The sequence below is a fragment of the Chelonoidis abingdonii genome, chromosome 9 (genome assembly GCF_003597395.2).
Source record: "Chelonoidis abingdonii isolate Lonesome George chromosome 9, CheloAbing_2.0, whole genome shotgun sequence".
NCBI classification, from domain to species: Eukaryota; Metazoa; Chordata; order Testudines; family Testudinidae; genus Chelonoidis; species Chelonoidis abingdonii.
In genome coordinates this window covers 66,332,376-66,345,679 of record NC_133777.1, presented here as the reverse complement: position 1 = coordinate 66,345,679, position 13,304 = coordinate 66,332,376, and the positions used below count along the sequence as shown (strand labels likewise).

The window sequence follows — 13,304 nt, the reverse complement described above, 5'->3', positions numbered from 1 at the left end:
GTAAATAACATATAAAAAGACATTTGAAAAAATGAATTAAATCCCTCAGATACATTTTACATTCCTACAATATAAGATTTGACCCAAGCCACATGAAAGTCCTCTGTACATTTTAATACCAGTAAACATTTTCTCCATCGTTGTTTACCACCTTTTTTCACTATGTTCAGCAGTCTTTTTGGGGGTAGTGCAAGATTCAGTGGTGGTAACGTTACAGTTTGCTGCATTCACTGAAAATCAGGAGCTGGCTGTTGATAAGAAAAAGAAAGCTCTGTGTAGCTTATATCTTGATCATCAGCAGTAAAAGAAAAGGAAATTAATATCTTGCTTCAGTCCCTCATTAACTGCAATAAAACAAGATTCCTTAAACCATCATGTTTCTCATTCATTATAACAACACTGAACAATACTGCTGACAGAAGGGATTAGCAAGGTTATGTTGGAGAGGTTATACTTATCAGCATAAATGGAAAGCATAATCTTTTGTATTGCATAGTATTTAGAATAGAGAAAGGCATACTTCTAAGACCTGCCTCAAATATAGTGCCTCACATTAATTTTGACACCCTAGATAATATTTTGATTAAACTTACAGGAAATAGACATTCTGATCACCCACACACCTTTCAATATAGAGTTTATAAAGAGATTAAAAGGGACCATGGATAGCAGTGTAAATCCACAGTAATTCTGCTGAATTTTGCAGCAGTTGGCCGTAAAGTGTTGAACATTCAGCCACCCAAAATCCATTTCATTTTGTCCCTCTTTATTTTTCAAAGCATCTTAAAACTTTTTTTAAAAGATTTTAGAATAACTGTTGACCCTATATTTTCATCTTTTCTTCCTGTCCTTTACTTAGCCTATTCTATTTTTTATTTTTATTTTAAGAGGATAGTATTTGTTTCTGTTTCTGTTTCATTTCATTGACAAGGAGTGCACTGTAGATACAAGATTATTGTTACTATTACCTTTTACTATTGTATTATATTGTATTGAAGTGTGCTGATAAATAGAACCCGAGTTCTGCTTAAATGTGTATAGCTGCATTTTTTCACTGCTAAACAAAATGATTAGGAGATAACCTTGCCTATGTCACTAAGGTGTTGTGATGCTTAATGAATTAAAATGCTATGATAACTTTGAATAAAAGGTACTATAGAAGATGTATTATTAGTTAATGTACTTTAGTACATTTAATAATGCTTAGACTTTTGCCATTCTTGTTGTACATTGGTCACTCAGAGCTGAAATTTGAACATACGGACTTACATTCAGAAGTTTTCAGTTTTCAGTATTTCAAATGAAATATGGTACGGAATGTACCTGATTTGTCATGATATTTACATTTTTTCGCAAATTTGGATTGCCTCAAGAAAAAAATACTTCTTTTAGATTTGGAAACAAATTATTCTCTGTAGTTTTACATGACTGAGAGATCATACTTTAAGATTTAGTAAAATAAATAATGCCATATTACTAAAATGAATTCCAAATGATTTGATGACTATTTAGTCACTTGTTGGTTAAAGGAGCAGTCTGTGGTATATTATTCATCGTTGTATTGCAGACAGTATTCTTGGCCAAAATGCTGACATTATAGACAGATAATATGCCAAATTATGATCTCAGTTACACTGATGAAATCCCATTGACTTCAGTGAGATTGCATGGATATAACTGAGAGCAGTATTTAACCAGATCTTATTGTTGCTTTTGGCTTGACATGTTTTCTTGTTGGCAATGTGTGATATACTGCAGTAAAAAAATAAGTGGCTACATTTCACAGGAGTTAGATTATTTCACTGTCTGTCTATGGCAGTCACAATAGGTTTGTAAAGTGATACACTACAGTATCAAAGCTTCTTTTTTCAAGAACTAACTTTTCACATTTTGTGACACTGTAAGTGGAAAAAGCTTTTGTTTATATGACCAGGACAGCACCTTATTCTATAATAGTCCCCCAATTCTTATTGCTAAAACGTTGTCTCAACAGAGTTTACTAAATGTTACCATCTACTATTTTATTCAGATAATATCTTCATGTATTTACTACTAAGAAGCACTTTATTGGGAGTTGCCAGAGTTCAGCACTTCGTAAGTGTCAGACCACAAGTACATAAGAATGGCCCTACTGGATCAGACCAAAGGTCCATCTAGCCCAGTATCCTGTCTTCCGACAGTGGCCAGTGCCAGGTGCCTCAGAGGGAATGAATAGAACAGGTAATCATAAAGTGATCTATCCCCTGTCACTCATTCCCAGCTTCTGGCAAACAGAGGCTAGGGACACCATTCCTGCCCATCATGGCTAATAGCCATTGATGGACCTATCCTCCATGAATTTATCTAGTTCTTTTCTGAACCCTGTTATGGTCTTGGCCTTCACGACATCCTCTGGCAAGGAGTTCCACAGTATTTGAAACTGATTAACTCCTTTGCATTCTGCTTTTACAATGATTTAAATATTGGCATTGTAAGGATCTAGGGACCAGATCTGTAGAGCCTCAGATAGCTGATAGTCCCACAGAGCCATTAAGAAGCCACACAGAACCACAGCCAGGGAAAGTAGGAGCCACAGGAAGTACCGCCCAACAGACCCAGAGTGACAATACCCTGCAGCCCTCTTATTCACCATACTTGCTCAGCAGAAGCAGCACTACAAAGGCTCCACCAAGGTCCAGCTGCCTCATATGCTGCCTAGTTCCAGTGACTCACTACTGGCACTAAGTGGAACAAGGCAGTCCAATTACACCATTTTCAGTGTGGACTTAGTGAGGAAGTAAAGGATGAGCTAGCCCACATTGAGACCCTGCCCCATTTTGACGCATTCGTTGACCTCTCTCTCCACATTGACAACCAGCTGCAGGAGCGAAAGGAGGAGGGTGGGGGCACACTGAAACCCCAGGGCCCAACTAGGAACTGATGCAGTGTGATGTGGGCCACTGACACTTGACCCTGGAAGAAAATGAATGGTGATGGCACAGTAATCTGTGTTTTTATTGGAGAGCACCAGGACCAGCACTTAATTTGTGCCAAAGCAGAGTCCTGGCACTTCTAGGCTTGGCAGTTCATTAGCCCCAGCACCTCTGGGCTTGCTACATCAGTTATGAATGTAAAAAATTGCTTCAGCCCCAGCACCTAATTGTTGAGCCCCAGCACCTCTTTCATTACAAATTAAGCATTAACCAGGACATGCCTTTGCCTTGAGCCTTGAAGTAAAGATGGCTCAGGTGGGCATTCTTCTTCTCTCTCTTTGATTTCATCATCACCTATCTCCTTGGAACCAGGAATGGGAAAGCAGATGCCTTATCCCGAAAGTGGGAGAAGGGCAAGGAGCCTAACCAAGAATCACGTTGTCTCTTAAAACCTCACAACTTCCTTAGTGCCACAGTGTGCAGAGACCTCCTTCATCTAATCCATTCTGCTTCATGGAACAATCCGTTATCCCAGGAGATAACAGGACATCCTGATCAAATGAGGGCCAGAACCAAAATACTATGTGCCACACAGGATGGCGTCACCTACCTTCATGGGTGCATATATGTTCCACCAGGGTGCCCCTGTCTATAAGTACTCCATCTCTGCCATGACACTACTTTGGCCATCATAAGACTTTCCACACAGCTTCTCCTTTGTTCTGGTGGCCTTCTTATGCAATCTGAAGTCCGGGATGACATTGACTCTTGTTACCAGACGGTGTGCACCAAGACGCCCTGTACTAAGCCCGTTGGTGTCCTAGTACCCCTGAAGATCCTGCCTAGAGCCTGGACCTCCATCACCCTTGATAGCGGAACTCTGTGTTTCTGATGGCCGCACCATGGTTTTGATTGTTGTAGACCAAGTGACCAAAATGGTGCACTTCATCCCGTGTAACAGCCTGCCCTCTACTGAAACACCATCTCAGCTCCTAGTAGTTCATATGATCTGGCTTCATGGGCTTCATGGGCTTCCCGGCTGTATCACCTCAGACTGAGGCCTGCAGTTTGACTCACTTTTATGGCATGAAGTGCTCCAGCTAATGGATGGTTGTGCTTTTACCTCCTCCACATACCACCCCCAGACAGATGGGCAGGTGGAGAGCATGAACCAAGTACCTAAATTGCTTTGTCAACTACTGATTCTCCCTCCTTCCTTATGCTGAGTTCTCATACAAAATCACCAACCTCACCTCCACGGGGCAGAGTTTCTTCTTTGCCAATTAGGGGTTCCACTCTTGCTTCCAACTGGCCTCGCCAGTGGCCTCCCTGGACCCAGTAGCTGGTGGCTGGATCCAGCAAATTCACTGTATCCAGGAGGAGCTTAAGGACCATCTCAAAGATGCAGAAAGGGACTACAAATTCCTTCTAACCCACTAGTTTCTTGGACCCTTCCAGATCTGTCAGCAAATCAATCCTGTCATCTTCAAATTACAGCTCCATTGATCTCTTAAGGTACATACCATTTCCCATGTATCCCTCCCGAAGCCTTACATAGGGTACCACTTTCCTGATTGGTCCCATCAGCTGCCCCTACCACTCAAGGTCCATGGGCATGAGGACTATATAGGCCATTCTATCCTCAAGTCTAAACTGCAAAGGGGGAGACTGTGCTACCTAATTGATTGGGAGGGGGGTGGTCCCAAGGGATGCTCCTGGGAGACCGCTGCCTATGTCCATGCCCCTGACCTGGTAAAAAGGCTTAATCAAAACCAGCTGGATTTAGGGTGACCAGATGTCCCAATTTTATAGGGACAGAACCAATATTTGGGGCTTTGTTTTATATAGGCGCCTATCACCCCCTATCGCCATCCCGATTTTTCACACTTGCTGTCTGGATTAACCAGGACCAGCACCCACTGAGAGGAAGGGGGCCCTGAAGTGGGGGATGATATAAGGATTCAGGGATCATGAGAACCTAAGTCTGCAGAGCCTGTCGACAGCTGATGCTCCTACAGTGCCACCAAGAGGTCATGCCGAGCCACAGCCAGGGAGCACTGTGGGGAGGGAGTTGGTGGTAAGCATGCCAGCTTGGAGCGAAAGCAACAGGCAGTTCACCTGGCTATGACTCTTAAAGGCATGTCAAGAGGCATTGCGACTGTGTGTGGGTATCAAAGAAATGTTCATTAGGCTGATAAACATAAGCCCATTTGCTTTATTGATAAAAATCAAGAGTAGATGCTAAATGTGTTTGTCAGTGTTTATCTATATCCTGTTGAAAGTTTACCAATGTAACCAAATTAGCTTGTAGATGCTAAATCCTTTACATATCCTGTAATTCTATATTGCCTTTGGATTATATATGCAACTATACTCACTCAATTGTTAGTAGACTAAAAACCTGGAGTATTGAGATGAAGGTTACTAAAATAGCCTATGTCAATAACATTACTATCTGAAGCTTGTTGACTCGCATTGAAAAACCATCTGTAAATCACCTTAGTAGTTTTGAATAGCTGCAACAACTGAGTGGCCCATCAATGGAAGCATGCTGCATTCTTCATCAAAGATGGAGATGACGATGGTCAGCTTGCCAGCCTGTTTCAGCTATAACAAGAGAAGCATTGGGCAAGATCCGGTAGCTCTGATCTTTCTGGATAATATTAAGGGGGCTATTCCAGATGCAAGATATAGGGTGACCAGATGTCCCGATTTTATAGGGACAGTCCTGATTTTTGGGTTTTTTCCTTATACATGCTCCTATTACCCCCCATCCCTCATCCCATTTTTTCACACTTGCTGACTGGTCGCCCCAGCAAGATAAGACTCCCCAAATCCATTTTGGGTAAACCCTGACAAACTTACGAAAGGACTCTGAGACTTACATAGACTTAGAGACTTTACGCCTATGATGAACAACTGGACTCAATATATCCTGATCTACAGACTCTGAAATCAATTGTAAAATATACGATTAACTTTAACCATTTAATAACTCTCTTCTTTTCATTTTTTATTAATAAAACTTTAGTTAGTTTACTCAATTGTAGCATGGTATTTTGGTGAGATCTTGAAATGTGTATGTTGACCTGGGGTTAGTGGCTGGTCCTTTGGGATCGGAAGAACCCTATGTGTGATGTTTTGATTTTAATAATCAGACATCATAAAAGTCCAGAAAGAAGCCTGGGACTGGAATGCCTAAGGCAGAGGTGGGCAAACTACAGCCTGTGGGCCACATCTGGCCTGCGGGACCCTCCTGCCTGGCCCCTGAGCTCCTGGCCTGGGAGGCTAGCCCTTGGCCCCTCCCCTGCTGTTCCCCCTCCTCTGCAGCCTCAGATCACTGTGCCGCCAGCACAATGCTGTCAGTGGCGGGGCTATGAGCTTCTGGGGCAGCCAGATGCAGAGCCCGGCTCGGTGCTCTGTGTTCGCGGTGGTGTGGCTGGCTCCAGCCGGGCGGCGCGGCTATAGTGCCATCAGGCACCGGTGCTCCAGACAGTGCAGTAAGGGGTCAGGGAATGGGGGTAGGAGGTTGGATAGAGGGCAGGGGAGTCCGGGGTGGGTAGTCGGGCGTGGGGGTGTGCATAGGGGTTGGGGCGGTCAACAGGGGTTTGAATGCGGGGCCAGGGGTCCCGGGGAGTTGGATGGGGGGCAGTCAGGGCAGGGTCTGGGGGCAGTCAGGGGACAGGGATAAGGGTGGTTGTGGGGGCAGGGTCCTGGGGGGCAGTCAGAATAAGGAGGGGTTGGATGGGGGGCAGGGGAAAGTTAGGGCAGGGTTCTGGGTGGCTGTCATGGGACAGGGAGCGGGGGTGGGTGGATGGGGCAAGGGGGACCATCAGGGAACGGGGGGTTGGATGGGGCAGGAGTCTGGGGGATGCCATCAGGGGGCAAGAAGCAGGGGGATTGGATAGGGGGTAGGGCCGGGCCACACCTGGCTGTTTGGGGAGGCATAGCCTCCCCTAACCAGCCCTCCATACAATTTCCGAAACTTGACGTGGCCCTCAGGCCAAAAAGTTTGCCCGCCCCTGGGCTAAGGGCTTCTTGTTTTGGCTTCTTGCTAACCAATATGGTGATACTAGCTTTGTGAAATATAATTATAGAATAAACCCTTTTGGGGGGTGTTTGCCCTATTTCTTGCAGTCTGTCCTCTGGCATTCTCAGTGGTGACCCATACTAGGCCCCTATTTTCAGTGACATATCTTTTCTAAAAGATTTCTCAGGCTAGTTTTCTGCCCAGACTTCTTTAAAATTATGGTTGACTTTTTAATTGCTCTAAACTCAGAAAATGTCAGTCGGGTGATTTCAATGGGACTACTTGCTAATCTGCAAACCTGATACTTCTCCCCACTTCTAAGCAAAAATTGAATTAAGAACAATTCAGATTATCATACTAATAAGACTTTACTACTTTTACAAAGTATATTGCAGTATATCTATTAATATACTAAAAAGTGTTGTTTATAAATATTTCACACTGGTCAAAATACATGGGAAAACTACATTTTTGTGATGCTGTGTCCTTTCTTGTCATCACATTTGTTCTCATGTTTATTAATTCTCAAAATTAGGTAACACTCAATGGGTCTCTCATTTATTAGTGCCAGCTATGAGTATATACTGTATACATCATGGTGTTTGGTTTGTTTACTAAGAACAATACCTTAAACTCCATCTCAATTTTATAAGGTATTTTTATAAGAGTAATTCATATTTGTACTTTGATAGAAAATGCAAGGGCCTCCTGGTACTTTTGAAGAATTCTTACAGTCTCAGAAATTGGTAAGAAAAAATGCTTATTATTGTGTGTGTGTAGTGGAATAAACATGCAAGAAAAAGGCCTTGAGCAAAAGCCATATGAATATAGATACTGAAAACCAAGTTTTGAACGTGGATTGTATTTCCTAGGCCCTTGGGCAGTGGAAACTAAGAGCTTTGTAGATATAGCAAACCTTCCAGAGAACAGCGCTTATGTTGTTAACCTGCATTTTTTCCACATATAGGCCAGGGAGGAAGTTTTGTGTCTATGGCAGTAATTCCTGTTTTATTGTGGAGATCATGCTTGAGAGAGCACACTGACTCATAGCTTGTTTAAAATAGATGACCAGGCCACAACTTTATTACCATAACAGTGTGGTCAAAGACAAAAAGTTCTGCCAACTGTGAAAAGGGGAATAATCAGTTTTGCTTATTCTAGCACAGGGTTTCTCAAACAAGGGCTGCAGCTTGTGTAGGGAAAGCGCCTGGCAGGCCAGGCCGGTGTGTTTACCTGCCCCGTCTGCAGGTCCATCCGATCGCGGCTCCCACTGGCTGCGGATTGCTGCTCTGAGCCAATGGCCCGTGCTGCTTCCAGCAGCTCCCATTGGTCTGGAGCAGCGATCCGCGGCCAGTGGGAGTCACGATCAGCTGGACCTGCGGACGGGGCAGGTAAACACACCAGCCCCACCCGCCAGGGGCTTTTCCTACATGAGTGGCGACCCCTGTTTGAGAAACCCTGTTCTAGCGATTCTACCTTGTCTTGCGTTGATAAAATTATAGGGGAGATTTTCCTGATCTCCCTGTAAATTCTACAAACTGTCTACCACCAAAACATTCCATATTAAGACTGATTACCAGTGATGCTTCAGCCAATCATCCATTCTTGTTTGGAGAGAGAGACCACTGCAATGGACCTATATCTATTTGTATAGGAGATGATTAGTTGGTATATGGGTGAAACCTTCTTTGAGTTAAAACATCATTTGAGATTGATAGGTGTGAATTCACCCTTCAGTTAACATAACTGTAAGGATAGGCCCCCAATGAAGAGAAAAGAAGTATGTGAACCCACCCAGGATCTTTTGTTGAGTATTATTTTGGGGTGGGGTGGTGGGAGGCAAAACAGACATAAACCAGGGAAAGACTGAGGGAGAGGTGGCCTGAAAGAGCTGATGAAAGCACATTGGTTTACCTTGGAAGAAATCTGGGGCAAGGTTTTTGGGTTGGGGTGCACAGTGAAAAGAGTGCTCTTAGTGCTGTGAGCAAAGAAAGCTGTTTCCTGCCATTTGATTGCTTCTGCATTCAGAGACGCAAACCTTCATACATTCTTTGTAAATACACAGAACTGCATGAAAGAAATACCTGACTATCACCACCTTCTCCTTCTAACTGTGACAACATACTGGACCCCAAATTTTTGGCTAACTGCTCAGGTCAAAAGGGGCAACACTATTAACAGATTAGAACATGTCCACTGCTTACTGCGGGATTAAACTAGTGTCCAATCCTGGTGTAGTTGTCATCAATTTATTATGATTGTACACTTTAGCATTTAGTCCCTGCTGCAGCAAAGTACTTAATCCCATGGGTAATTTTAAATACTTCATGCTTGCCTAAAGTTAAGCACTAGCTTTCAGTGCTTTGCTGGATTGAGGACCTTAGTCCGTGCCTCTGTTTTCAGGAGCATGCACCACAGATGGAAGACATTACTATACTTTCAGAGAACGTAAATTACAAAGGACTTTATATGTATCCTTAGAGCCATGATAACTCTTCTATGCATGATGTCTCCTTTTCAAACTAAAAAGTCCTAGTCTTGTTAGTTAGTCCTTGTAGAAGGCCCTGCACCCAACATGAATTTGTTCTGCCCTTCTCTGGCCCATTCCTATTTTTGCTGACTGTTGTAACCAAATGTGAGTGCACTATTCAACATAAGAAGAAATTAGAGTCCTTTAAACAATGATGTCAAAATTAGAGGTCATTAAAATGAATAGGAAAAGTGTGTTTGTACTGGAACTGCAGTGCATTGTAAAAATGTAGATGTCACATATAATTGATTCATAATTTTATCTTAACATTTTTGATTATGCTTATGGGTAATTATTTTTAACATGTAATTATTGCAGGATGATTGGCCAAGATTTCCCTTTCTAGATGAAGATCGTCCTTTGGTGGACAAATTAAGACATGACTATTCACTTGATGCTATTTCTAAGTTTCTGTATGACAATGCTCCACTACAAATCAGGCTTGTCTCAGATTTGGAGAAGAGAATAGATGAGTGCACAGCTGAACTGAAGAAACATGCTGAAAAAATATTTTCTTTTCAACAAAGACTAAAAGAGGAAGATGACCATCGTGTTTCACTAGAGCAAAGTAATGGGCAATTATTTTAGTTATTACTACTGGGAATAATGGTTGAAAGGCGAATGAAGTAATTTAATCCGTTTCCCAATGTTTAAATTCTGGCATAGCCCTAGTAATTATGTTCCAGTTTTTGGAAATAGCTGTGAGAGTATGCTGTCTAGTATGGGGGAGGCGGGGGAGGAAAGTAGTGTGTATATATAGACAGAGAATGGGATAAACATCCAAAAGAAATAAAGTAGAATGAAACTTGCACAGTAGAAAATGATCATGCAGTGTTCAATAGGGATAGATTGTATCTTCATGTATAGCCTTGAGTAAGGAATGGTGCATAGGGTGTAACCTCAGGAGTAGTCCTGGGAAATATATGCATATATATCACTGTAGGAGTAGCCCAGGAAGTCACTGTGCCTCAAAGAGGCTTAATTCCTTTCTTGTTTCCTATATTTACAACAAATTACAGTAACCTACACCAGTTCAGCTACATTGTCTGATGCACTGGGAATGTGGAGCTAAGGCTTGCCCATTACTTGGTTTCCCAGTCTACCTGCTTCAGAGGGAAGGGAGTAAATGAATACTTACAATTCACCTACGCAAAATATATGCATTCCTTTGGTGCAATCAGTGAGGCTCAGATAAGTGAACACAAAAAGTACCTTTTGGCTGAGAGGGGATGAAAATGTTGTCCTTAGTCACCACAGTTGATTAGAACCTCAATTTTACATCTCATCTGAAAGACACTTCCAGCAATGCATTGTCAGTCCATGCTGGGCCACTGGTTCAATAGTGAGTTAAAAAGGGGAGAGCCACTTCTTGAATCATCAGCACCGTGTCCTGTAGCACATTGGTTTTCCTCAGAAGTAGCTTAGCGGAATTTGTCCTGAAGCTGAAAAAACAAAGCTATTTTGTTGCTAAATCTTACTCTTTTTTTTAAAGCCAATAATACTCAACTTACTGATTCAGAAGAAATTTCAGTTCAAACAGGCAAGATGGGGAAAACAAAGGTATATTATTTATTTTAAAAAAAATTTCATTTTGTTACGAGTTTAGATGGTGAAGACCAAATTTTCAAAGGGGCCTCTATCTTGCATCTTAGACTGAGATTGTGGCCTGCCCTATATGATCACACAAATAAAAGCACTCAAAGATATGATCGTTCTTTATATTGTCACACAATATTCTGTAGTGTAGATAAGACCTAAAGCCTTTGAGTGTCACAGGCCACATTTTTCAATTTGAAGTCATACTTGGGCTATTTTAAGTTCTGACTTGTAATATGTCATCAGCTGAAAGTGTTTTCCTTTATCTGAGAATACAAGATGTTTAATTCATGGTAAGAAGTGCATTGAACATTAGTTTTGAATGGTTTGTTTAAAACATTTTTCAGATTGCTAAATATATCACTGAGGAATCAAGCAGAAAAAATGTCGAAGTAAGTTTGCTAAACATATTATAAAGTAGATTACAGTATAATATCAAACCAATATATTGTGTCAACAGTGGCAATTTAGGGAAAGAGAGGAATACAGAATTAGGCCCCAATATATATATATATTAAAGATTCAGTATTATTTTTATTAATTATATACATTTAGATATACCACATAATGGAAAATCCAGATATGGGGTGTGTGTGTTGATTTATTTTGATTTAATTGACATGTCGTGAATGAATGCTTGGGGCCTAATTTTTGGTTTTCTCTAAGCTGTGCTTAATGAAGAACCTTTGCGGGAAGCAACAGTAGCTATGTGTCAGTTTTATATTCTCCTGATTCCTGGGGCTGCTTGGGGCTGCTCATAGGCAGTGGGTAGCTAAGGCTAGAGGGGACTCAGTCTACCCAAAATTAATCTCTGCCAGAAAGAGCCCCTTCACTACTGATATGATGGAGAGCTTAATTGGGTGCTAACTATGTGAGCCATAGCCCACCTAGGTCCACTCATGGATATGCCCCTGCTGAGCCTCTCTGTCCCAGGAATATTTTCTCTAGCCACCCATGAGTCTGCTTCTGCTCCTCTCATAAGTTAAAGGAGCATTTAACCAAATCTGACTGGTAAGAGCACGCAAGGCACCACTGGAACAGGCAGGGATTCTGACTGCTCCATTTGAGGCATAAGTAAAATTAATGATAGGTGTCAGTGTTGTGGAACTGAGCACTAAAATATTAACTGGCCAAATTTCATGGAGATAATATGAAATAAGAACAGATGTAAACTTCTATCACAACACAATAATGTATTTTAACTAAGCTAATTAAGTTAAGAAAAATATTACTGATACATGTAAAAATAGCAAATCAGGTTCTGTGTTCTTCTGAGACTTCTATAAAGTTAAGGACCAAAACCTGCTCACGTGAGTTGCATGAGTAATTTTATTGACATCACTAGATCAGACCCACTTAGCTCACAAGAGTGGTATTATCTGCATAATGCTTTGAACACATAAAGTGCTATGTAAATGCTAAGCATTCTTATTTTTATTTTGCTTTCTGTACTCTGAAATACAAACTGACCCACTTCCTGGCATGAAATAAAAAACATACAGCATGTTCAAATTATATGAGGGTGATGTCAGGCAGAAGGAGAATTGTTTTCTTAGCTATGTCCATGGCCTCTACTGGAATGCTATCTGTTATGCACTTGCCATACAATTAACAGAATGACTCTGCAGTGACTAGCTTCAACAAGGAAATGAAGGCAGGGGCTGGGAAATAGCAAAATATGATTTCAAATTCAACTGCCGACTTAAATACAAAAACAAAGCAAAACACCTTGACTGGGGTTTTATTCTATAGCTTCTGGGGGGGGGGGGGGAGTAATTTTTGAGACAGAATCATAGGGATGCAAAATATCTGTTAATGATCAGGCAGCAATTTCTTGCTGTACCTTGGCTAATTGATAATTGGACCTCTCATTGAGTCTGGACAATCAGAGAAAGTAATTGGTAAAGAAAATACTACTGAAAAAATGGGACTCCCAACAATGGAACATTTCCATTGTGGGTAACTGTCTTCAATTTCAGTTTAGCAAAAATATATTGTGGATACATTTGAAGTGAGATGTTCTCAGCAAAAAAAGAGAAACAACAAAGAATGTAATAATTAGTAATTAAACATTTTTTTCCTTTTAGAATTATAGATACCCAGGTTTCAAGTTAAAACAGCTTACAGAACTACCAAGACATTTGGAAGCAGCAAAACTTTGGGACTTGGTTATAAAAGCTCACAATTTCAAAGTATGTACGCTTTACTCCAGTTTGCTAAATAGAAACTGCTAACA

The 13,304-nt window shown here is 41.4% G+C and overlaps 1 protein-coding gene across 1 annotated transcript in view; it reads left to right on the top strand.

The window, feature by feature from the left end:
* The first annotated feature begins 7,637 nt into the window (after positions 1–7,637).
* The window catches only part of FAM227B (family with sequence similarity 227 member B), a 161,989-nt gene continuing 156,322 nt past the window's right edge, over positions 7,638–13,304 (top strand). The window contains exons 1-5 of the mRNA XM_075069648.1: positions 7,638–7,688; positions 9,791–10,040; positions 10,965–11,032; positions 11,416–11,460; positions 13,156–13,260. Of these exons, the coding sequence (XP_074925749.1) occupies positions 7,638–7,688; positions 9,791–10,040; positions 10,965–11,032; positions 11,416–11,460; positions 13,156–13,260 (519 nt within the window). The remainder of the gene's footprint in view (positions 7,689–9,790; positions 10,041–10,964; positions 11,033–11,415; positions 11,461–13,155; positions 13,261–13,304) is intronic.